The 27,034-nt window shown below is 41.5% G+C and overlaps 1 protein-coding gene across 4 annotated transcripts in view; it reads right to left on the bottom strand.

Moving 5' to 3' along the window:
* Nucleotides 1-205: 205 nt before the first annotated feature.
* SH3RF1 (SH3 domain containing ring finger 1) overlaps nucleotides 206-27,034 on the bottom strand; it is a 150,243-nt gene continuing 123,414 nt past the window's right edge. For 3 of the 4 annotated variants that reach the window (XM_090036223.1, XM_090036220.1, XM_090036221.1), the window contains 6 exons: nucleotides 24,314-24,468; nucleotides 20,892-21,062; nucleotides 20,452-20,711; nucleotides 18,867-19,222; nucleotides 14,344-14,684; nucleotides 206-2,911 (listed from right to left, as the gene is read on the bottom strand). In XM_090036223.1, the coding sequence (XP_089892349.1) occupies nucleotides 2,743-2,911; nucleotides 14,344-14,684; nucleotides 18,867-19,222; nucleotides 20,452-20,711; nucleotides 20,892-21,062; nucleotides 24,314-24,468 (1,452 nt within the window). In that variant the 3' untranslated portion in view covers nucleotides 206-2,742. The remainder of the gene's footprint in view (nucleotides 2,912-14,343; nucleotides 14,685-18,866; nucleotides 19,223-20,451; nucleotides 20,712-20,891; nucleotides 21,063-24,313; nucleotides 24,469-27,034) is intronic. The other variant, XM_090036222.1, reaches the window with a different exon arrangement.

The raw sequence follows: 27,034 nt of genomic DNA, 5'->3' as shown, positions 1-27,034 counted from the left end.
AGCTCATCTAGCCTCACTGCTACCACTGCATTATATTCTGTCTGAAAAAAGTCCCTTTGCAATGCACTGCATGACATTTGAAGCATTTTTCATTATAAACACTCATATCCTTCTGGGAATTCTGAAATTAAGTTTTGTTAGTTTTATTTGTAAACTTGTTACAAATACTTTATATTGAATTTGTGCACACAACTTCCACTTAAGCTGTTTGCTATGAAAATATTTATTAGGAATGGGAACTTAACATAGTAAATCAAACATTTAACATTCACCAGACCTCAAAGATAGACATAAAATATTTTACAAAATTTCTTTATGGAATTACACAAAACAAATGCACAGGGTTCGTCTGTGTTTACATTGAATTACTCCCAAGCCAAAAACCGAAAAGATCACAAAAAGGCATGATAAACTTCATTTTTCATCATTGTTGCACTGCTGTGTAACAAGCCCTTGTTACAAAACATTACTGTTAAAAAAAAATCAATAGAAAATGTAACCCATCTAACAGAGCTATTGTATTAACAGCTGATTTTCAAACTGACTTTACAACATGAAAGCCTATTAATAGAGGTACCTTAGTCACGTAAGTTTAAAATATGGAGAATAGAGATAGAAAAAATTAACCTTTAGTAGTCTTTAATATAAAATGCACTAATTTCCCAAAATAAGAATATTATGACACACCAGTGTCAATTTATATTGATGAAAGCTGACACCAGCTTCTTTCTAACTAAAATTCATTTCACAAAACTTTATATATTACATGAATATTCAAGTAAACTATTTAAAAACATTTAAAAGCACAAGAGCTGAATTGTACAGTGTTTCAGATTGTTAACTTAGGAGTGATGTTATCTCCAACTATATATATTTATAGATATATTTTTTTATTCTTTAAGACCATCGTGACACTACCTGATATTGCAAGAAATTCCTTTCAGTTAACGTTTATCATTTTTTTTCCATTTGCAATTCTTAAAAATAAAAATCTCAGTTGCATTTTAATCAGAAAATTTTGACAATGGTTTAACTTGTTGCCAGCTGTTGTATCCCTTCTCTCTGTGTACTGTCACATCACATTGTGGCCACCTCTCCTGTGGGATGCTGAGCATTCTCAGCTTCCTATCATTTTGATGGGAGTTGAGGCTATTCAGCATTTCACAAGTGGTAACAGTGAAGCTGCTATATTTGGGTAACATTATAAAAAGACAAGCTAAGCTGGATCCTGTCACAGCTGTATACCATGTATCCACCAGTATCAAATTTCAAACAGAACTGTGACAGAGTAACACAATTCTTGCAGGCCTCATTCCTTGTCTCTATCAGCTGGGAGGATGTAAAACTATTTTATGAATGACTCTTAACACTGGACACCTACTATGTTGAGGGGAGTCGCTCACTAGTCTTGGTCAGTGGCTTTTGGACAATACGAGGATTCCAGTATCCTTGACATCCTCTGCCATGGGAAACTTTTGGATCAAAATAACCCACAACAGGAAACTGGAATGAAAAATGTATATCATGCACAGTTGATATTACTGTGAAAATTCAGTAACACATACAAGACAATGATGAAGTCAAAACGTACCGAAGTAGCAATGGTTAAAAAATTAGTAAAGTTTTCACAGTGTCTTGTACAGCCTTTTACTTTAACACAAGTGCATCACTTACCACCACTATTGCTCAAACATTTTAAACATCTCTTGGTCATGCAGATCATATTGAAAAGAAAACGAAGCAAATTACATTTATTAGGCATTTTTGGACATTGAATACAACTTGAATTTTACTTCAGATTTTCAAACTATCAAACTACAAGTGGTTCCCAGATATCATTTGCTGTACTGTTGGGTTTTTAACATTCTTATCTCAGTTATATCCTGAGAGTGCAAAACGCCCAGCAAGCTAGCCCCAGATACAGAATTAAGCATTGTTAAGCCAAATTCTTGAACAAACAGAAGCTACAGGCATCCTCTTAGTTTCTTCCTATCTATTCTTGAGACTGCTGAAGTTTATTCAGTTGCACTGTTATGCCTTTGCCTCCCAGAAATGCTAGCTTACTTGGGTAATTTATTAAAGAGTAGAACTAGGCTTGAGAACAACTGATATTTTCTGTTCTAAGAACAAAACACACAATTCCATTTTTCCCAGTTTGCAAATTTCTATTTGACACCACACAACCACCACCACCACCTTCACAACTCAATGTTATGCCATAAAACAAAGACTAATTCCATTGTTGTACACAGCTGGGGATGGGGAAAGGGAAAGAAATCTAGCATATAAATTGGAGGCTATAGCTGAGATAATTGCTTGCTGATAAGGAGAGAATCCAGCTTCCCCTTAACTATCGTTTCATAAATTAATAATTTGTTAAAATCATAATCACAAGGATTTAGCTATTACACAAAATTCAAGTTTAAAAAAAACAAGAATAAATTAGTTACAGCCTTGTAAACAATTGTTCATTTGTGTAACATACTTGAAAAAAAGTTCCTCAGTATACTAAGTCAGACAGGACAAGGCACGCATTACACTTAAGATCCAAAGTGATAAAACCAGGTGATGCCTTCATCTTCCTTGTTCGCTGGTGGAATTGTGCTATAGGACACTGGAGAAATGCACGGGATTTTGTTTATATTAGTCATTTGAATGTCTTCCATGACAGCACTCTTACTGCTAAAACATTTGTGCTATTTTGTAGTGTAGTACATTTCGAATAAGCTGAATTGAATCTTCTCAGATGTTCTCTACAAAGCTGCCAGGAAAAAGGCCTGTTTTTCCATTTCGTTGAAGTGTGCCTTTGAACCAGCCATCCTCACGTTTTTTGTGTACAAAAACTATGTCCCCTTCTTTAAGTTCAAGTTCTGCTTCACTCTGAGGAGGATAGGAGACCACAACCCTGTATCTGTACAATAAAAAATGCATTTTAGTTAAGGGTTTTTAGTTTTGGGCTTGCGAAATTTAGAAGAAAAAACTCCTATACTTGTTACAACTTATCAGAAGAGGAAACTGCCTGAAACTGAGCAAATAAAAAATAAACCTTATCTTGGAGACAAAACAACAGTAATAAAAGAAATCCAAGTCACACATATACAGGATGTCTTTTCTCGTAGAGTCTTTCAAGGAGATCCCTGTAAAGATTTATACGACAATTGTGGCAAGCAATGGGAACAAAATGTAAACACATTTTTAATATAACTGCTGTTTTCTTCCACCTAGAGTAAATCAACAGTAACCAATCCTAATGTGTGCACAGCAGCCATTCTACTTAGTTTCCCCACTGCTTAATATAGTGCATATTTTAAACAAATAAGCAAACAAAGCGTGAAAAAAGAAAAACAGAACTCCCCTCAAAAAAAACCCAACGCTACCTGAAAAGCATTTAATGCATAACCTGTATTTTTGTCTGCCTTTCTAGAAACCATTTTCAGGATGAGGGCATGCTGCTATTTTTATTTAGACCAGCGGTTCTCAACCTTTTGCACCTTACATCCAACCTACGTAAGGTCAAAAAATCCTGGTCCTACTGGTTGAAGAGCAAGGGGGGGAGGGGGGAGTCCCCAGAGGCCAGTCCAAGACTGGGGGGAAAGGGGGGAGGTCCCCATTGGTCTACCATGGCACTTCCAGTTTCGCCACCGCGACCCGAGTCCCACCTAGAAGGCCTTCACGTTCCACCGGTCCTCTAGGGTTGAGAAAGCCTGATTTAGACAGTACCTTGTACATTTTAGGAGCTAAAAAGGTCAAAGGTCCACCTGAATCCCACAGCCCATAGTGGTCAGATGGTTAAGGCGCAGCAGTTTCTGTAACCAGCAACAGACAAGCTTATCCAACAGCTCTCCCAACTATACCGTTGGTCCAATAAAAGATACTGCCTCAACTAAAACAGAAAATGCTGAGAAATTCAAAGTAAATGTTGACATGCTAGCTGTAGCTCACCTTATTTTGTTTAGTACCCAATTCACAATGGCTAATTTTGCATGTACTACCTGCATGCAAAACAGGTTCCATTTACACAGATACTGTTTCAGCACATTTTGCCTTTTTAAAGGTTAAACAAAAACAAACACTAAATATGTACAACAAAATCAGAATCTTCAGAGAAGTGTGCTAACACAGTAAGTTGGACTTTTTAAGGTCTCTTTGAAAAATGTTATTCCTTTAAAAAAAGGGTGGTACAGATCAGGAGCCAACAAGAAGCCGAGAAGCGATGAGAATGAATCACTTGTCAAATTTTATATACCTATTGATGTATGAATAAGAGCCACCTCTAAGTTATTAGAACTAGAATGGTTCCTTTAGAACTTTGTGGATTTACTTGATTACATGTTGGAAAAAGAAGTACCATATTTACTTGCATAAAACACACATTTTCCCTCCAAACCAGCTCAGGGAAATTGGGTTGCACATTATATATGAGAGATACAAATCCCCAAAGGTCCAGAAATTTGGTTGCAGGCTAGAGTAGTGACAGTGATAATCACTGCAAGTCTGGGAGTCACAACAATTAATGCTGCCCCTACTCCCCGATTTCAAATTTCCAGAGCCCTGGGGGAGCCCTCCAGCCAGGTGACATGGCCAGTCCCCACCCAGACCTAGTGTAGAGCTCTGGACCTGGCAAGCGGGATTATCTCATGGCTGGATGTAAAGCACCTGGTGCATAGGGTTGAATCCAGCATGCAGGGTCAGGCTGCAGCCCCAGCCCCAGATCAGACAGGTGCACAGAGTCAGTCTGCAGCCAAACTTGACACATGGCCCCAGATCCAGCATGTTAGATCAGGGATGAATGTGTGGGGCTGGCAAAAGGCTCAGTAGTTCCCTAGCTCCTGCTACTCCATCACTTAACCAAAGTAAGATTTCTTTTTCCTCATGCTGCCTTTTCAAAAACAGGTGCGTTATATTCTGAGATATAATATATATGAGAAAATATGGTACTCTGGCTATAACCAAACACTCCCAGTTTGTAGCTCAAGCCCAATTTTACTGCTAAATTATCCTCCCCTTACAACTTAGGCTTATGAGAGAAACTCTGAAAAAGCAAGATTGCTAGGCACACTTAAGCCAAAGTTTCATAAAGGCTGATATTTACCAGACTAAATGGCACTGTTTGCATTAACTTTCACTTCTGGCAACCTGGCATCAAGTCTTGACTTAGGACATAAGAAGAAAATGTCTGTTTATGGATACATTTCTATAATGGACCATGATGTAACCTCTGGACTATTTGGCAATACAGAGCAGGCTCAGCTCAGGTCATGGAGTTCAACAGGAAGGCTAACAGGAAAAAGTTGAAAGCCAGAAAAGATCAAGCATCACCCCTGGCTTTCATTTTCACAGGCAATGAACTAATTGTTAAATATCTGTGTTTAGCCCAGACACTAGCTTAGTGCCTTATGCATATACACACAGTACCAGCTGAATCATATTCAAAAGAAAAGTACTGAAAAATTACTCCCAGTCAAGGCACGTGCATGCCTTCTGTTTGGACCCAGTACTACACTTCCCTATAAACACTTGTTCAACTTAGAATGATCTCGGTTGCAGCTTCCAAAGCCGTGTAAAAAACTGTAACCTGAGCACAAAGAAATCTTCCTGTTCTTTCTCTAGTTCAATTTTTGATTTCTGGTCCGTAAGCCTGTTACTTCACAGCTTTGTAAGTATGCACTTTCTCTACTCCTTTAAATTGTCAGTCTTTGAAAGATCACTTTCCCAGGCTTTCCTTATATTTTGAATTCCCTCATCTTTGCTTTAGACTACTTGCCTTTGCTGCTCTGTATCTTGCCAGATACTCTGACATTCATCTTATAATGTAGTGCCTGAGATAGTATATGCTATTCCACTTTGTTTTAAATGGATATATGGTAAAATGGATACCCAATTTACTCTCATATTCACAGAAATCTTTCCCCCCTGCCAAAATTAGGCTGTGTGTCTTGGGAAGCTGATTTTTCTTAGCTGGAATAGAAATATGCAGACACTATACTCCAATGGCTTCTAAGGTGGCAGCCACTTGTCTCTTGCCCAACAAGCAGAAGGGATAGAGTCCTGTGTAACACCACAGCTGTAGCTACTGGCTGTAGCCTGTGCATGAAAGAGCAATTGAGCTGCTGCATGTGGTCTGTAATATCTTGATGAGGCTTGTGGTGTGATAGAAATATTTTGTTACAGGAACTTATCTAAACAACTATTAGTGAAGAGATAGTGAAGTAGTGACAGTCTTGCTATTGGTCTTGCAAGGGTCTGGTGCCTAGCTTTGTTGCTGTTCTGCTACACCAGGAAGTTGCTGCTGCCTCATCTCGACTGTCTCCTGGGGTGCCACACTCCCTCGATATTCTGTGTTTCCAGGAAGAGTTGCACAATGTCACACAGTTGACCACAACTCTTATCTTCCACATCCTGCCTTTTAAAAACATTATGCATCTTATTTGGAAGTGTGTGCTGTGCAAGAAAATATGGTACTATGCATCTTAAACTGAGCAAGACATCTGTCTGTCAGTGTTCATTAGAATCAAGCTTCTCTTTTTATGTAATGACCTGCCCCCCAACTTCATATGATTTTTATATATTCCCCCTCTTCAACTCGATTATGTAGAACCAAGTTTAGAATCACCATAAAACCACATGGATGTCCGGTAGTCACTCTCCTAAACAGCTGTGTAACCAAGCACTTTCATAATAAATGTTGTATTTCAATACACTTGTTAACTTCAAAGACTTTGTGATGTCCAAGTACATAAAGTTGACTGCTTTAGCCCATAAGTTCACTGTCAGCTCCTTGAAGTAATTAATTATGCTTTTTGTTAAGTGTCTTGTCCCCTTTGGAAAGCATATTCGCTCAAATCCATTTGAACACTTCCGTGTTCAATAATTTTAAATATTCCCCCAATATGAAGGTGGACTTACAGACCCCTGTTTCCCTCAGTCTTCCTGGGTCACTTTTTCAATTATGGCTGTTACGTTAGCTTGCTTCAAATGCAGAGTTAAAAGACTCCACTGTGTTTTAATTTATTCTCTTTTTATTAGAATTCTGGAACTTGGTCATTTGGTTTGGGGAACTAATTACATTTGCCCATTGAACAACACCCTTTACCTATGCCAAACCCATTCTATGTTACAATTCCTTTCTTATTTTCGAAGCCAAGCAGGAAAACTCCCAAAGTCGTAACTTATCCTCCTTGTTCTCCGTAATCAATGATGAAAAGCTCTTTTAACCTCCATAAAAGATCCACATTACTTGTCACTTTTTCCCCTCAATACCCTTTAAAGTGCCTATACATCCCACAGTTCCCGTGAACTTTTCATTTGTGAATTTTTTTTTATCTTCACCTTTTTGGCCATCTTTTCATTTACAAAGATGACATATTCTGAATCATATTATAAATCTATGGAGTAAATAGTGTAGGAAAAGCAGCCCTTTCTTGTGCTTTTTTTGTTTTCTTCATTTTATACTACCCTGCCTTTCACTGGCCATAAAACAGTAGGATTACTTCCTACTGAAAAGTAACTGATTTTGAGGCAATTTTATGAGTGCCTCGCTTTGTTCCGTTTTATGAATCAGTAACCTGATCTCTAAATGGAGAAAAACCACGTCTTTTCACATACAGCAAATTGTAGTTAAGGAACACTAGAAGAACAAAAAATATATTTCTATATTAGCACAAATTAAAGTCATACATATTTAATAAGCCCTGCTTTTAATTCTGACTGAGGCCTAAATCTCAATTCTATGTTATTTGTCATAGCTCATCCAGTTTTCTGGATGAACAACCTTCTCCAATTTGTCCTCAGGCTGATTTCTTGGCTAAGGAAGCTGAACCCTTTTGAGGCTTTTGGTGCTACCATTTCTCCACTCCTGGTGAACACTTACCCAAGAAGGTCACTTTGTATTACCAGGAAGTTGATGTCCTGCCAGTCATTATGTGGTGGATAAAACGACGAGAACCACTTTAATCAAGAACAAAATTACTGCTGTCCTGCACTGTGACTGGATGAAAGCATGTATTATAGTTTAGGACTTGCAGTGATGTGCATTTAAGCTCAATATCAGGTTTTTATCATCATTGTGGGGAAAGGGAGGTTTCCCTTTACAGTACTGTATGCTTCCCATAAACCTTTAAAAACTTGCTGAACCCATTCTTCCTATAAAAACGGTTTTCACTGAAACTCTCCCTTTACCTGTTGTAGAAAACAAAGTTAAGCAATTTTTAAAACCCGATTAAATAATGTTCTCTTTATATTTGTTAAAAAGCCTAACATAGTTTCTATTAGGGTAGCCAACTTCTCTGGAAAAAACCTGGCTAAAGCAGCAGGGTAATTCTATCTTTATTTTTTTGGCAATTTTGTCTGTATGAGAATAGGGCCTGAAGGCACTGTATTATTTTGATAGAAACAACATCGTAAGACAGTGACAGTGTACTCAAGCCTCAGTCCCTGCCTTAAAAACTGACTGAGTATGGGCAAAGGCAATTTAACACACACTGGGTGCGTCTACACAAGATGTTTACTGTAGAGTTGCCTAACTAGCTCCACAATAAACATCTTGCATCTATACATGCAGGGCTGTTAGTAGGGAGGAAGCTAATTAGCCCCGCAGTAGGTTAGTACTTGTAAATACAAGTATGCTCCTGCTTTAGAGTCTTCTACTCCATAGCAATGCATATGTAGATGCTGAAGGGGCAGATTTGGGCAAAAGGGTACTTCAGTGCAGGAACTGCCTGATGTCTAGCCCCACACTGAAGCACCCTCGTGTCCCAGCCAGCCTCTCCATAGCACATTGAGTCGAGCCAGAGCAGCCCTGGGCACCCTGCCAGCTGGGGCTGCTCCAAACCAGCTTAACCTGCTGTGGTCCCCAGCACACCTGCAAATGGCCCAGGAGCAATGAACTCCAGCACTATATTCGCCAGAGTTTTCTGTTTTATGTTAACTGTGTGTGTAGATGCACCCACTGTGAAGCCTGTGGTCAAGAACGCAGCATGATCTAAAAAAAGCACTTTGCTAAGAGACCTTCTGACTTCTAATCCAACCTGTCATACCGTGGCTTAGCTAAAACGCTTTAAATTTCCCACTGTAGTTTCTCAAACTGTAAAATAAAGATATGAATAGAGGTGGGTACTACTGACCTGGACAGCTGAGAGAAGGGAGTAAAAATGGAAGTCAGTATGTCATTTTGAGGCTTCCCAGGCAAAACATCTGTAATAGGGCTCCTTCCCAGGCTAAGACTGCCAAAGAAGCTGCTTACAGCCCCATGGAAGGCAAAGCTGGCTGGATTTGAGAGAGTGGTTGGAAAAGTCTCTAGTATCACAAAAATACCATTCTGATGCAAATCCAAGACTACTCTGATTTTAAGATGGACTCCCAATGATTAGATTCTATACATGGAGAATTTGTAAAGTCTTATAATTTTCCATGTAATAATATCTAATTATTGGAAGGTTATCTTAAATGTGTTCCCCCGCATTACAGCAGTGAAAGCAGTGATGGGGGCAGGCAGTGGGGAAGGCAGTAGAGGGGAAAGCGGTAAGGAGCCAGTGGTGGGAAAATCAAGCAGTCCAACCCTAGCCCTTTCACTCCCCCACCTGCTCCCTTGCTGCCTGCTCCCCCTGCGGGCATTTACCCTCCCTATGAGCACAACATAGGCAGAGGGAGAAAAATTTTGGGGGGGAGGGCTGAGCGTGTGTGCGCATGTGGTCCCCCCAGGCAGGAAAGTCTGCTGGGGAAGGGGAAACTGCTGGGGGGGGGGGAGCGGGGGAGAAGTAAGGGAGTGGCTGGGGCAGGGACTGGGCAGGAATCTGGAGGGAGCTGAGCTGAACCAGGCCTAGGATTGTTGCCCAGTTCCCCCTGTACGAACAAATCTGCTGCCCCTCAGTACTGCACTGGCCCTGGCTGCCTCCCTGCACCAGCCCTGGCCCCACATTGCCTGGTGGGGCCTGGAGCCAGGGGCCAGAGAGGGGCCAGCCTCGGCTGCACTGCTGGGCTGGAGCCCCTGGGATCCCCACGCCTGCCCAATCTGAGTGGGGGATGAAGACATGGCTTGTCTGGGGGCGCAGGGAGTGGGGTGGCAGCTCCCACTCCTGCATGCAATCCGGGAGCCATGGGGGGTATGTGCCCCCAGATCTGTGCAATGCAGGGCAGGCTGCCACTGTGAGCTGGGTCCAGGGCAGCGCTGGGCTCTTTCTGGTGGTGGTGGTGGGGAACTTGGCTGCGCTTGGGTAGGGCAGCATTGACGCTGGGGCAGGGGTCGGATGGGCTATGGTGAATAGCTTCCTCCCACAGCCACTACAGCCCTGGTCCCAGCTCACAGTGGCAGCCTGCCCTGTCCTGCATAGATCCAGGGGCACGCGCCCCCCCCCCATGCCTCCCAGGGTATAACAGCAGGACCCGTGCCCCATGGATGAGGCACTCAGCCCCCACCCCACCAGCTGTGCAGTGCCTGCCCCACCCCTAGCCCCAGTCCAACTCCCTCCCCACACCTGCTGCAGCCACTGGAAGCCCTTGGCCAGGCTGCCTTGTGGCCCTACCACTGCCCCATTAGCCCCTCCCTTCCGCTGCCTCCTGGCCTCTTCCCTCTTCTGGTATCAGGCCCTCCACCACCCTGCTTACTCTCATTCTGGCTCTGGCAAGCTCTGGCCGCACTCCAGCCTGGGGCATGGAGCACGTGTTTGTTCCAGCCCCAGCTCAGCCAGTAACAGCAGCTCTAGCCCAGGGGGGCTGAGGTTATGGGGGGAACCAGAGGCAGGAGGGAGTGGGGAGGCAGGTGGCTACTGCAGCTCTAGCCTTGTTCCCAAGATGAAGGACTATTCTCCCCTGTTAAATGGGAAAAAACCCTTGTCTTGGATTCAAGTAAATATGATATATGATTTTAGTGAGCAGCAAATGGTGGATTTAGAGTGTAAATCCTGTACCTTTAAGGAAGCTAAGCCTACTGAAAAATCTAATTATCACATAAATTGGTAACATTTTCAAGTGCTTTTCAAAAGTGAGGGAAGCACTGAAGAGCCTAACTCTCATTGAAAGTCAATGGGACTTTGGTTGCTCTGTGCCAAGTTACTTTTACAAGTTTTACAACAGAGCCCAAGGCAGCATTTGGTTTCTCCATTATGGCCTGCAATTGGAATTGTGGCTATCAGTGAAACCTTGCGGGATATTTCACTGTTTATTACATTTTTGTTTTCTCAATTTTTTTTTTCTTTTCATCAAGCACATTTACTGTTATCAGTTTGTTCCCTTCCAGTCACCCAGTCCTCCTTATAGTACAGCAATTTATCTAATGCAAAATGAGTTCAATGAGGTTTAATTATTTCTTGTAAAGTACTATGAAGACTTCAAGTACAATGTAAGTGATAAGTGTTATGAAGCACAGGCCAAGCACCCTCACTGAAAGAAAATGAAAATATATGACTATAACAGCCTCCAAGTCCACAGAGAAGAGAATTAACCCTTCACAGAAGAGACACTGTGGGCATGTCTACAAGAGATGCTAAATGCACAGTAGACTAATTCTACTGTGCATTAGCATGACATGACAAAAGCCGTGCTAATACACTAATGTGCAGTAGAATTAATCTATTGTACATTAGTGTCAATAAAAGACTGTGCTGGCACTACTGCACAGTAGGACTGGTACTAGGCATTGAGTTAGTACCCGTTATTACAGGTCCTAAATGTAATGTGCAGCAACAACGGTGTATTAATGCATGTTTAGATGTGTCCAGTGAATCACAAAATAAAAACTGAAACTCCATTCAATAGTATTTGATGCAAGATTTTAGATGCCTTGGAGAGACAAGGTGTGGTAGCAGTCCTCTCTGATATCAATTATTACACAACTAAAGAATTAGAGTGCACAAGATTAAATTTAGGTTGGAGATTAGGAGGGACTTTCTGGCTATGGAGGGCAGTCAAGCAGTGAAACAGGCTACCTTTGGAAGCCGTCAAATCTTCATCCCTGGAAATTTTCAAGAGTATATTAGATAGATAGTTGGCTGGCATAGTTTAGTCAAGGATGAGCAGGAGGCTGGATTAGATGGCCTTGTGAGGTCCCCCCCAACCCTACTTTCCTATCATCCTAGATCATAGGATCTTTCTAAAAATGTTACTTAATATAAAGATTAATGGAAACTGTTTAGTCATGTTTTCCATGAATTCTGAGTACAGAGGACATGTCATGGCAGCGAGGTATTTGAAAAGCCTACTTTGTATGGAGTCATTTAGGCCCATTAAAAATGCGCTCGACATGTCAGACTGAATGTAATGTTATTATTCCATTAAAAGTTTTACAAAATATTACTGATTCATGTCAATTTATAAGAAATTAGACTTAAAAGTGATATTTTAAATATATTTCAGCATGTATTTATTTTGTAAGAGCAAAATGCAATCTCTTCTCTTTAAAATTAAGTAGGAAAAAGAAGTTTTTATGACATATATTGTGCAGAAACAATTATCAGGACTTTAAAAATATTGGCAGAAGACAAGGGAGAGTAGCACCTGAGAGACTAGTTCAGAGACATAGGCTGTTGCTTATGAAAACTTATTTTGTGACAAATATTGTGTGATCAAAACAGAAACCAGAACACATTAAGTGGGTATTTCAATAATGCCTGATACTCAATGCATACAATTTTTAGTATAACCAATGCAGCTCTCTTGAAAAGACAGGAGTGTTCTTACATAAATTTAATTACACTATCAAAATAAGATGAAAAAACTCAATGTGCTAGTTGAGGCATATACCACCAAACGTAAATTAATTCTTCCCAACACTGCTTAGCACCTCTGGAGTTTGGATCAAACTATTTGTTCAATTCTTGAAATATTTATCAAGACAAATATTTATATACTCATTTTGTCCTGCATGTCATAAAACCAACAACTAAATACTAGCTTTTGTGGGGAAAAAGAACCTTGACCCTCACTTGCTGTTTCATCCTATTGGCTCAAACATCATGACAATAATAGAAACAGATAATATCCTAATGTTGGGGAAAGCCCTACTTGTTTCATAGGCATTGCTTAGCACTCAGAGCATGGAAGTGGAAAACTAGGGGTAACTGCAAAGAAAGAATGACATTGCTTCAAAGCAACTGGCCAGGAGCTTCAGAATCTAGATCACGACATACGTTCACTGCTCTGAGTGGATAGGTAAAATCAGGGAAACCTGTACAAGGACTATAGTAGTACAACAACAGGGCAATGTATAGGCCCAAGGAAGAGTAGTCTGTGCCCAAAAGCTTGTCTGACCTCTCTCACAATAATATAGCTTATTCAAAAAGAGGTATCACAAAGGAACCCTAGCCCTTAATAAGTAATCACATTTAACATCTATTAACAGATAAGGACTTTATCCAGCAAAGACATATACATGTAGCCAAATTTACGCACTATTAATAATCCCACACAAATCAATGGTCAACTCATGCTATTTTAAGTAAAGTATGTGTATAAGTCAGGGACCTGTACTGTAGCTTTTTATACTGTGACCACCACCATAATATTTGAGCACTTATTTACCCCACTGTCTATAACATAAGTAGGGACATACTGAAATCGAGAAGCCAGGCAGGGGATTTTGTGGGCTGATCGCAGTGGCACCTGCCGTCATTTTAGTGATTTTTTTTGCGATTGTGCTTCTTCCAATGCTACTGAATGGTCAAGGGGTCTCAGTGGTGGCCCCACCCCTCACTGCTGATTGGCCAAGAGGGCTGCAACTCATGCAGTTCCACCCCTTGTCACTGATTGGCAGAGGGGGGGAGGGCCACATAATAGGCCACCCTCTCGGCCAATCAGTGGCGAGAGGGAAGAGGGGGTGGCCCCCATTTGGTTCCCTTTCTGTGTGCCAGGAGCCATGAGAACTGCTGGCTCCCATTGTGAAGTCAGAATTTTATTTTCAGTAAGTTTTTTTTTCCAGCGATTCCACCAAAAATCACAGGGAATGGTGCATTTCGCAGAAACTGCCCCAAATCGCAAGTTCCATGAACAACATAAAATTGAGATTTGAGGTGGTCCCTAAACATCAAAGTAATACATAAGTATAAATATTGCTAGTCGTAGATAAACCTAAACATTTCAGTCGCTCTGTTAGAAATCTTTTAATATTAAAAAGTTAGAAATCTTTTAATATTAAAAAGTTAGTTAGATTTTTCCTCTAAAATTAAAACAGTCTAACTAGCTCTTTACCTGGTCAAAATCCAAGGGCAGAGGAAGAACCCAGAAACTGTCACCTTTTTTTCTCATTTTTGTTAAAACATAAAATTCTGATTAAATATGTAGAATCACTAGTGAACCTGACTGGATGAGAAAAGATGCAAGTTTGCCTCAGTCTGGCTGAATGAGGTGATTTACCTTTCACAAACAACAGGCCTAGATTCATTCAGGACTGGTCCCAGTGATGAGCATGGCTGCCGTGGGGGAGGAGCTATAGGGATGCTAGGATCCAAACAGCTTTGTTTCCGATGAAGAGTCTCCTGGGCTAGCATGGCTGCAGAGACTTCGCTGTCCACAGGACAGGACCCAGCTTTGCCATGGCTGACAACTGGTGGAATTTCAGGCCCTACTGCACCCTGGAGGGCCAGCTCTGCAGTGGCTTGTTCAACCTCCATGGTTGGTGATGATGGAGGCGACAGTCGGGGCTTGCGTTTGGCAGATGCTCCAGACAGCAGCTTCAGCAACCCTTTCTTTTCCTTCTGTAAAACAAAAAGTCTAAATCACATTCATTTTAAAACAAAGGTTACTTGGCAGATAAAGAGCTTTGCATGAATGGCCATTTTGATCTCAGAGAATTAAGTAAAAAAGGATGCATAAGTCAGACCTCCACAAAGCATCATTTATATTAAATAAGCCAAGCAGTCCAATATGTAATTCCCATTTAATAAAGCAAATATAGTGAGGGAATGAAATCTCTTCCTAACTTCTGTAGCAAGACAGTGGTAATAATGTATACTTTAAAAATTATAATAAAAAACCCAAAACACCTGTGCTGCAAGGGTACATGTGTACAATTTAGTTACAATCAGCAGGACCATAAATGGGCTATACTCCTTCATATAATGGAGAGGAAGAGCCCAGCCATGAAGACTGCCTTTAAGGTCAACAACTGTAGTCCACAAAGTAGGTAAGAGGGTGAACAGAGCATCGTGGGACACACTGAGTGGTACCCATGAGAAACTTGAGGTTTTGGTTATGGGTGCCTTCTCTGGAAATGAACACAGATTCATCTCAAACAGAGAAGGGAGGGCTTTTTGCCTTGGAGCCTTTGATTTGATTAAGAAGTCTCTTATCTATCCACCTTCAACCACTCCCTACACTCCCACACACACAGGCAGACAAGTAAGGATTTGAATGGTACAGCAAAAATTTGCCCATGGGGAAATTGCTTAAATTTTGTTGCCCTGCTACAGAGGAGAATTGTAAACATGCTTTTTGCCTGTTCAGGCAGGATCCCCTGAAGACTATTTCTCAGCCTAAAGGACATATTCTTAAGTGGCCTTTGTACATTTTCAAATTTTAAAGGGCAATTCTTACACAAACCCTTTGACTGAGTAAGTTTATTGCTTATGAGAGGTGCCAGATTGTAAGCCCTGAAGACAGAAATAAGCTATTAAACTACAGAACCAATCAAGCAAAAGCAATGAAAGATTTAGTCCTGGGCTGGGCTGAAATGGAACTGATGAAGTGTGAATGAAAAATTCTTCATCCCATTTCCAATACTGCCAATAAATTAAAAAAATTATAACATCAAGAAAAACCTATCCTGTATGAACTACTATCAATTGAACAGACAAGAAGAATGAATCTCAAGAAATGAACACACTCTAAATATTAGCCTCATTAACTCCATGCTCCTGGAAAAAACAGATGGTCAAAAAACACCACCTAAAAAATGTCAATCTAATTTCAGTTGGCGGCAACTGAAGTCATTACATGAATGTACAGCCCCTGGCATCTCAACTTAAAGGTATGCAACAAAAGTGATTAAAAGGTAGAAGAGAACCTGTAGGGAAAAATAAAAAAACAACAACATATGTGCAGCTTGGATAAGGAGTGACCAGAGGGAAGATAAATGTCTACAAATACTTGATGAACAAATATCTGGGGGTTAGGGGAAGCTATCAAAGGGGATTTAAAATGATAATTATACTACAACCTAAGGGAAAATTTAGATTTTTTTCTTAAAAATAGCCTAATGGGAAGATCTATTAGGCAGGAATAAACTCCTTCCTGCCTAATAGAGGGGAAAGAAAAAAACTCAAATCCAACTTCCCTGTAGCCAGGTGAACACCATTTACACAGCTGTAGTTAGCTTAGCTGTGTAACTAGTCTTTTGGGCCACTTATGCAGATTTTACATCTCACCTCCTCCTGCACAACTCATGTTACCCTTCTGAGCATGCTCAAAAGGGATCCACTTCGGTCACATATGCTCCACTGCAATACAACTCTACTGGGACAGTACATAAACTACATGCAAGTCCCTGAACTGTTAGTTGCAAAAAGAAACATAAATCGGTCGGAAGAGTACAAGGAAGACCCTTTCACCTTTTAGTCTAATAATATAGTGCTGTGGTTCTCAACTTTGACTCAAAGTGCCCCCTGGAAAATGCCAGCTCTCAGCTTTTGCTTGTTTTTTGGCTATGGAAAAATAATAGAGCAATTCCATTGTTGCACAGAACTCAGAAAAACCACAACAGGGCAGGATTGTTTTGACACCCTGGAAAGGTTTCTCTGTAAATCATGCTGGAAGTACCCCCTACAGTGGCTCCTTTAATATTTTTCATTTTGCTGCCTCCTACCTGCACCCACCGGATTGGTTTTAAATATGCTATGGTTTTCACTTCTCCAGTGATTAGCAGCAAACACCCCAGCTGGCAGGGCTCCTCCGCCAATCAGAGGTGGAGGCTCTGGCTTTATCTTGCACATTGTATATAGATATTTGCAACCTACCTACTAATATTGTGCAGCACCTGGTGGAGAATCACTGGCCTAGTAGCTAGGGTTCAGGGAGGCAACCCGAATTCTAAGCCCCTGCCAACCTAGAGGGAGTTTAAGACTGCACGTCCTACCTCCCAGCAAAATGCCCTTCATAACCATGCCATGGGGTAACCATTGCCTGCAGCAGTCTCCAACTCCAGACCTTGTTGGAGATGGCCAAATGGACAAGAGCAAAAGACATGGCTCAATGAAGTAAGTGCTGCTCTGGAAGAGATGAGGTCCTGGTATCTGGCCTGGCTGCTACCCTTAGTGAAGCAGAAGTTATTCAACTGCTATCTGCTTTATCCAATGACAAATTAATACAAACTGTGGAAACACCACTGGAGGCAGGTATAAGAACCTGGTCCCAGGCCCCCATCTCTTCCAGTGCAGTACTCATCTAACAAAACAAGGCTTCCTCTGGCTTGCTCTTCTTCCACTCTACATCTGTCTCCTGTTGGCTGCACAGTGAGTTACCTTCAATAGGTAGTGGTGGAGGGTGATCTTGGTCCTGCCTAATCCACAGCCTCGTTGTTCAGATGCTGTGCTGGAAAGTAGGAGATGCAGGTTCCAACCCACTTGGGGTGAGGAAAGGCCTTGAGAACCTGGGTCTCCCATTTCCTTGGCAAGGGTTTTCAACCTTTTAAAATAAGTGTACCCCCAGCAGCCCCCTTTTCAGTAAGAGTACCAGGATGTGGACATGAAGCGGGGGGGGGGTTGTGGGGGGGGGGGCGAGGGGAGAAGTGGTGAGTGGCCAGACCTGGAATTGGGGGTGGCAAGTAGTGGCACTGTGGCATTTGTGTGGCCCTGCTCTCGCCCCACCCCTGCAAGGCAGCGGCATGGGGTGGCGGTGCTCTGTCTCTGTGTACCCCCTGGGACCTTTCAAAGTACTCCCAGGGTTATATGGGATTAGACAACCCCTGATCTATGCACTAGGCTTGCTGGGCTACAAGGTGGAGGGGACCCTCTTCCTCATCATCCAGAATTACATGCCTCCCAGAAGGAGTAGGATGTAAATGGCCACTGAAAGTGAATCCTTTAAGTACTACTCACCCATCTAAAATGTGGAGTTGCATTTGGGCCTGTGAGTTTAAAAGGAACAGAGTACTGAAGAGGATATTTCAGTCTGGCACAGACTGGATCTCTTGAACATCTACTAAGAACAGAAGCTGGACAAGAGTCATGATGTTATAACTGAAAATGTAGCTCTCTTATCTTTTCCTTGCTCAATAGAAACAGCCTGAAATACAGTTCTTAAAACCCCCAATTTCTTATTTAAGATACTAACATAATTAGAAAGATGACCTTTAGAATTTTATGGGAAATAAAATGAGACTGTTTCAGACTCAACTTTTTAAATTAATGTATACACAGGAAACACAGCAATTTTCCTTAAATATTCATTTCACTTTCTTCACTTGTGCAATACCTGGTCCCATAAACTTATGCCTACTGGCCTGCCTATCAGTTTAAAGAAGTCCACTGATACAGAGTTGGTGACCACACTTGTTCCTGAAGTATTCAGTAGTCAAACTGCAGCTTCAGAAAGAGATGTATAGAATATGCACAAGTCTAACAGCAGAGCTTTTAAACCCTCTGACATGCACAGCCAACCTTTCTAATTTTGCTGTCATTAGCATGGGATAGCCCAGTCTATCCCACACCAAGAGCAACACAATATGCAGCCTCCACAAAGATGCATTCTGTTTTTAGAGTCAAGAATGTTCTCACCCAAAATTACAGCCACGTAAGTGAATACCTGACTTGCAGAATCTACTGCAAAACCCTAGTGTTTTGCTACCCTTAGAAAATACAGAGAGATGACTGTGAGCCTACTTAGGAAGCGCACATGATAGTAGTGAGATGCTGCCTGGGAAGCAAATAAAAATCCATGCCCACCTTTCCATCCTTGTCAGGTTTACTGACTGCAGGGTTCCCACCAACTGCTAATGCGTTTTCAGGAGAAGGAGCCCCAGGGTGAACAGTTACAGTTCTTCCATTCATGTCTCCATCCAGAGATGCAGAAGTGACACTGGGAGAGTTTAAAGAAGCAGTTGCACAAGCCAGTGGAACGTTCGCCCGGTTCATGTTCACAGCAGTGACATAAGCAGCAGCGTTTGGGAGCTGAGGCTGGAGCTGCTGGGGAGCAACAGAATGGTGGGGGATGATCACAGCTGTAGGGATAAGACATGCTGAACTTTGAGCTTGTATTGGCATTACTGCTGCTGTTGGTCTTTCTTGGCTGTGTACTGCAACTAGGATAAAGGGAAGAAATGTGAGGGAAAGTATCATTTCCCAAGGCATGTACACATCTCAGTTACTGTATTATAAAAACAATTAAAACCACACACCTTCCTTCCCATCACCCTGCTTCCAATCCAGATCACTATACTAGTACATTTGGGTGAAATGACAGAGCATCTCAGGTGATCTGACAGGAACATAAAAGAACCAGTCCAAACTTGGCAATCTATCACTGTGCTGGCTGACAGCAGAAACTGTATAGGAAGAATGATAACACTACAAAGATGTACCTGAAATGTCGAGTATTCCTAAACTGCAAATAGCAAGATAGTGTCATGATATCTAAGTTACCTTGAGAGCCAGAAGCAGTCTAGCTGCAGCAGCATGGAGTTCCTTGCAGATGGACTCATTTAGCCTTATTTTCAACCATGCAGCCTATGTTTTCAGGGCTACAGTGCTTTCAGTATCCAAGCTAAATCAGGCATACCTACATATAACACTATAGTTTTCAATGCAGACATATCACCTAACAAATAAACTAAACCAGAACACAGTCACCCCAATGGAACACAGCCTCCTTTCCTCAGCGTTGTCAATCTTAAAGTTAAGATGGTGGCAACCTTTCAGAGGTTGGATGACATTTGTGCCAAATGCCTAGCTGCTCTAATGTTTCAGAAGCTAATGACATTTTGAGGCTACCTGTGGAGACACCTTTTCAAAATCATGGATTCAAACCTACCAGCATTTGCTTTCCTAGTTCCCCTCCTTCTCATATGCCCAATTTGGGCAGACCACAGCAACACTGTAACAGTTAGCTCTCCCCCAACCAAGACAGGCATGATTCAGAGATCTAATACAACTCTCCAAGTAGGGGAATAGAGAAGGAGCCAGAGGACTTCTCTTTTGTTTAGGAAAGGAACTGCTGCTAAATGACAAGAATATTTTTTGCAGCTCTCACTTGAACAAACATTATCTACCTCTGAGTAATCTAAAAATTTCTGTGAGGAAGTTCGAGAGAGACAAGACCTGGTCTAAACTGTGTAACAACATGGACTTATGTTTTTGCTTTTCATTTGTGTGAGAACAGTAAGTGATCCAGCCATTCCAGACAGGTGTATTAAAGTTTTAAAAATGTTCTGGTTCTGTTAAAAAGTCAATCCACAGTATCTGCCTCTGACCACTTGTGTCTATCAGTTTCACAGATTAACTATATTCGGTATCAAGCACTAGTGTTTTTTACCTGTTCTAACAGCATTGCGAGCCTGGTTGACTGTCATTTGACCTGTCATATGCATAAGAACCTTGGTTTGTGGGCTTGTTTGGATGTGTGCCGCAGAAACCACAGCAGTTGGCACCACACTGGAATTCGCTGTCACACCATTGCCCTGAAGTTTCTGTGATGGTCCACTAGCCGCAGAAGGGCTGACCATGGTTACCACTCGTCCTGTCTGGCCAGAAGTAGATACAGGGACTTTTGCTTGGGAAGCACTTGTCACTGTCCTGCAAAAATTAACACACCTTTTGCTACAATATATATTTTTAAAAACCCAGCAACTACTCTTTAGTAAAAGGTATTGTTTTTCATATCATCACCTGATTTTAGGATTAAGTGTAACAAAACGATCATAGTGAGCAACTAGAAATTAATTTATTCAGAGTTCTGTATAAAAGAAATCATACCTTGTGACTGGTGCCACATAATTTCCAGGGAAAACCCCAATCTTGCTTGTATGCATGGATGTTCCTTTGAACCAGCCATCCTGGCAACGTTCAAACACTAAAAACATCTCCCCCTTTCGCAGTTCCAGTTCGTCTTCTTTGCGTGGAGTGTATGGGTATATAGCGATATATCTGGAAGAAAGGAAAGCAAGCAACTCTCCATGTATAATAGTTAAATATGCAAGAACAAAATCACTTTCACTCTTCTGGATGGCTGAGAGTTCAGCATGAAGAGAAACAAGTAAAGCATGGTAAAAAGGATAAAGTGTTGGTATATCACAAATATAAGAAGTGTCCATGCTAGAGAAGGGCATGCCATCAAATTTTGTTGCAATTGCTAAAAGTAACATAAAGGAAAATGACTGCTGAATTTTAAAACAAGTTCACCGACAAAGAAAACCGAACATCCTATTAAAAATAAGTTACATCAAAATAAAAAATAATTGTCAATACTTAATTTTTTGTTCCTTAACTATAGTGTTTTTCTGTGGGCTTTTTGGCTTTTACATTCTTTCCCATTGTTGTCTCATGGCAGTTTTTCTTTTCTGAAAAAATTTACACTTAGAAATAAAGACCAGATTAAAAACAAGTCAAATACTTCTGATTTAACTTTTTTTCTTTTTAAGCAGGAAAATTGGGGCCCTCCTGCACAATTGAAACACTGCAGGGAGACATGTCACCTTGAAGTCAGTGGACTGACTGAGTGGCTGCTGTTTCACTTTGAAATACTTCCTTTCCAGCTTTTGAAAGCATAAGTAACAGCATAATGCAGTAACTCAGGAGTCATGGTGGGAGGTCAACATCTCCTCTCCTTCTCTGTTTTTTTTTTTAAATAAGTTCTTTACGAATTCCAAGCTTCACTTTTTAACTATAAAAATAAAACTGAGAAGCCTCTACAGTTCTGTGCTAGCAGTGGCACAGACATTTTTCATTAAGGTAGAATTTCTTACTGTCATTTCAGTGTTCAGTGCCCTGAAATAGTTTAAAATAAAAATTTTTAACTTTAAAATGCATGTTTATATTACACATGTGGAAAATAACATCTATAAACAATGGAAAGCATTTTCTAAAAAAAAAAAAAATATTCAAGAAGTAGCTAATCAGTCCTTCCTGTGCAGAACTCTCCAGTGCTTCCTTTTTCAAAATAGAGCTCATCTTTTCATGAACTGGGAAGTCAACTGATCTTTCTGCTCTCTCTTTCCCCTCCTTTGCCTTTCCCTCCCAGGGAAATGCAGGCTTTACAAAACGTTCTCTATCTGGGCAGAATTGGCCCTTTGTCCACTGACTGCAAAAGAAGACAGTATTTTTTTGTTCCTCCTGTCTTCTATATCATCAGCCATTTGCTGTTCCTTCCTGCTCAGCAGTCCCACACCTGCGAAATTTTTATCCAGAATCTTTACTAAGTTATGCTCAGCTGGAGCCTGGGTGCCTAAATTTAAGGCTCAGCATCCTTTACAATATCTGCAATGGTGCTTCAGAGGCAGAACTACAGAAAATCAATCTAAGGAAACAACATATGGGGAGCAAAAGACTTCAGAATGGACATGACTTGTGAACAGCCTACACAGAGACAATCAAGAAAATTAGGGCAAAATAACTAAATGCGTGAAGTTAATGCACAGAAGTTCAAGTACATTAAACCCCCAGGCAGAGGCAGTTTAATGTGCTTTAACTGACATGCAGTAACTTCACAGCTTTAGTTAATTTGTCAGCTTTCCCGAGTAACCCCATATAGCAAACTCTTAAAATATCTTGGCAAGAGTAACTGGCACAAACAAGGAACTGGATTAATTGCTCTGTAGAATTCTTTGCAACAACAATACATCTGCAGCAATGTCAAAGGCTATGGACAGGAGTTTGTGCATTTTTCCCAGCACAAAAAGAGAGCATACAGCCATTCATGCAGTTTTTGCAGAAAAGAATTGGCTCTTCCATGAAAAAATGAGAGCCCTTCTTCCAATGAGGAAGACCACCCTTCTCTCAGGAAAGCTTGAATGGCTGTATGCTCTGGAGGACCCCCAGTAACCCACAGTGCTCCCTCCCTTGGAAGGAAAAGCACTGATTTCCTGCTAGCTCACCCTATGGGAACTCTGCTGCATTCTCCTAGGGCTGGATGTGGCTAGTCCATCTGCCTCTCGCCTCACCAGATAGGAGGGATTCTCCCACAGCTGGATCTGTCCTGGACTAGGACAGATCCAGCTGCTCTGCCTCCTGCCCCATGCACAGTTCCAGGTAACGCAGCACAGCTACTTTTAGCTGATGCCCACATGGTATCAGTTGGAGACAATCTGTCTGCCATCGGACTGTGTGGGAGTAGGAGCGGATAGTGAGGGAGAAGCTACACATCATCCCCTGGCAGAAGAGCTTTGAGGTGACTTTATTGCTATCCAGGCATAGGGTTGGAAGGCTTGTACACCCTCCCCTCACTACTTTTTTCAGCTGCAAATTTCCAGTGCTTGAATTGAACACTTGACCCTATCCAAAGAAACTGATGCAAAGGATTCTAAGATGTACCTGCAAAAGGGGTGGGTGGGGACTTTCTATCACAGAATGAGAGAAATCTGCTGGAAAGGAAAAGAAAAAGAAGACACAGAACAGAAGTTCCAGGCTGGCCTGCTGTAGAATAAATACAGAGGGTTTTGCATTATTCCAGTGTCCTTCAGATGTTTCAGCCACTTCCAAGTTGTTTCTTTCTCACATCCTTCATCTTTTCCAAAACATACACAATACACAGGAAGGCAGGTGTCATCAGGAGCACATTAGAGATAAAATATTTGCACTCAGAAGGATCGCTCATATTCACTTGTTATGCAAGTGTGAAGACATAACACTAACTAACAGTTTCATGCCAACCTGCCACCCACTAATTAGCTGAACTCCAGAATCCTCAGCTGAACTGCATTTGCAACCTGGACAAGAAGCCTGATGAGAACATGCTTATATAACATGGCAAGTAAGATGGTGTTTTCTGTGCTCTGGCATAAATTATTCTGTGTGGGATGGTCCTTTCATTCCATTCATAATGAAAGATGTTGAACAATTCATTCGGGACTTTGCCACCCTTGAGTTGCATAGTTCTCATCCTGAACTCAGGGAAAAGAGAAGTGCATTCACTCCCCCCACAACAAATATACCCTATATGTAGTGTATTCATGTAACACAACACAGCAACATCCTATTATATTTACTTAAGCTGAAAATAACCTACCAACACCATTTTTTTTTGTTTCCTAGTTAGATGTCCTTCTTTCTGGGTGTGTGAGCAGGATTCAGGCTAGCTGATAACATGTTCCAAGTCATCTCTTAAAGGACTTGATTTATTCCATGTTTTTTCTTCTCCCTTAAACTTACTCTAAGTGGTAACAAATTTCAATTTTACTTACACACTTGGTCGAGTTTGTGGCCGTAAATGTGCTGTTTGGTCAGCTGATCCAGACACAGGCCTTTGTACCAGTCCTGCAGAAGGTGGCCCTGAAGATGTTGAAGCAATGACTGTGGCAGACAAAAGAGGAGGTGGCGGAAGAGGGGGATTTATATTCTAGGATTAAAAGAAAAATAAGAACAAGCGGTGTTGGTCTTGTTCAATAAGCTGCAAAATGTACAGTATGTTAAGATACCAAAAAAAAGTAACAGTAAGCAAGTTGAGCAAGCACAAAACTACCATCTGTTGGAAAGATATAGCTGGACAACGTGGTTTCTCCCTCTTCTACCCCCCCTCTTTTTCCAATTAAAGATCTTGACGTCATGACAGCCAATTAAGCAAACAGACAAGCAATTTCCCAGTGCAGGAGAAGCTGAAAGTGTTGTTTCTAATTATAACAAACAACATTTTTATGAGAATTCTTAAATAAAGCCCATGGGGGAGGGTTTTACATCCTACTCTTGAACAGACTTCAATCCGTGGTTGTTTTTGTAACAGGAGACTAACAAACAATATACAACAATTCACTGCACCCAAAACCACCCCTCCTGGTGAAAATTCCCTTTGATGTGTGGGCTTTAAAAAGCAAGAACAATATCAGACCACAGTCACTGTGCTATTGTTGCCACTTTCACTTATTCTTTCATTTAAAAGTGCCAGCTTTGAAATTCAGTATTATCACAATTGGTAATCTTTAACAAGCACACCAAAAAAAGCCACAGTCCCTTTCCAGGCAGTAAGGGGGTTCTGCCTACAGGATTCCATTCCTTTTGAAAAATCAATGGAGCAATTGTTACCTTCTGATCTATAAAACCTTAGATAATTCGTTAGGACCCTATGTACTGACACTCCTGGGAAAATGGGCCCACAAAGGGGGACTGCCTTTTGCTCTCTCTCCCCCCCCAAATATTTGAACTTCAGCATGCAAGAACTGAATCAGAAAAAGGTGATAAAAAAAGCAAAAACTGTTTTTACACATCATGCTTCATAGCAGCAGGGGCCATCGTTGTTGGCAGGGATGCCACAAATTAAGCTACACGCCCTGATTCCCTTCCCCTGACCGATCTGCTGCTCTGCTTTTTGCTTCCTGCCTTGTGCTCCCTGCCTGGTCTATTATTCTGTTTTTTGCTCTTTGTCCTATCTGCCGCTGTTCTGCATGCCCCTGCCTGATCTGCCAAGTGCCCCACACAGAGGTTGCCCATGATACTTGTGCTGCAGGTTGGCCACCCCTGCCCTACTGTAACACAAGTTTCTAATTTATGAACAAATTTCTGATGCCTGTTCATTTCAGTACATGAACACATAAATACTTATTACTACCATGACATTTATAATTAAAATACCTTTCAATTAGCATTTTTCTCCCTGATCAGCTAATTTTCTCAAGTTTTTCTTTTCAATTCTTCCAAACAATAATCCAATTCTTCTCACCAAAAATTCACACAATACATGCCACAGTGGGCTAATCATTCTACGACATTCAGTCTATATGCTAATAAAAAGACAGCTTCATAAAATGCACTCTCACACTTCTAGTCTACAGTAATGACTTGTTTGATCATAGTGTTTAAAATCTGTCAGAAATAGTCACAGATCACTGTAACTTGTAACTTCAGTATAAGGACAACGTATTTCTCCAGAATACGTAATCAGTCTGAGTAGGAAGGCAAGCCGTGAAATGGTTCCATCTTATTTTCATTGAAAACTCTTGATTATATACAGATTCATGACTTCCAAACAGGTATGTAAACAGGTCCCTAAGCCCTGTAGGAGGCTTTTGTAGGAGAGTTTGCTCCCTGAGGAGCCCTCAGCCAGCTCCCTAAAGCAATGCTCAGTGCTTAAAGAAGCAAACAAAACCAAACCCCATCTTGTCCTGGACACTAGGACAGGACACCCTTTTGCCTCAGCCCCTCCTTGCAGAAAGCTGTTCCCTGCACAGCTTGCTTCCTCCTATTTTTGCCTTTGCCCGGGAACTTTTAATTCTTGCTCCTTACCCAAATGTCCCAAACCTGGACTTCCTTAACAGGACTGACTCGTCCTCCTTAAAAGGGACAGAATACCTTGTTACAGGGCAAACTATACCCCAGACAGAGAGTGTATATGCAGGGTTGCCAACTGAAGAATTCTTGTTTTTTTAAACTGACAATGTCCAAGCTTTTTACTGACATATATGTTTTTACTGACAATTATTTTACATAACGTAAACAGGCAACTCTTCTGCCAGGCCCTGGATGGCAGTAACAAGGGCCAGATTCAAATGCAGGGGTTCAGCACCAACTTTTAACAGTCTTACTTGACTGTAGCAATAGTTTTACATTGTGCTTCCCCCACCACAGGGGTTCCCTGCTCACCCCCACACACCTGATACCTGCAATTGTACCCTGCATTGTGCTGCTCCCAGCCCTGCCCAGCCCCCAACTTTACTTCTGCTGACCCTGCTCTCCCTGTCTTGGCACAGATACCCACCCATCCTTTCTCCCCCTCCCAGGCCTGTAGCACCATACTGGTTGAATTGCCCCCTCCCTGCCACACTCTGTACCTCAGACTGCAAGAGTCCACACAGCCCTGCCTATCTTCGAGCCCAATAGGATGCAGCAGCAGCATAAGGCTGGGGGTGAGGGGGCTATGGAAGCTCCCATAGACCACAAAAGCCCTGACCTCCCTTCAGGGTGCTACATTACCA

Source organism: Crocodylus siamensis, chromosome 2, assembly GCF_052110815.1.
Source record: "Crocodylus siamensis isolate JL-2025a chromosome 2, ASM5211081v1, whole genome shotgun sequence".
Classification (NCBI taxonomy): Eukaryota; Metazoa; Chordata; order Crocodylia; family Crocodylidae; genus Crocodylus; species Crocodylus siamensis.
This window is presented reverse-complemented; position numbering and strand designations above follow the sequence as displayed.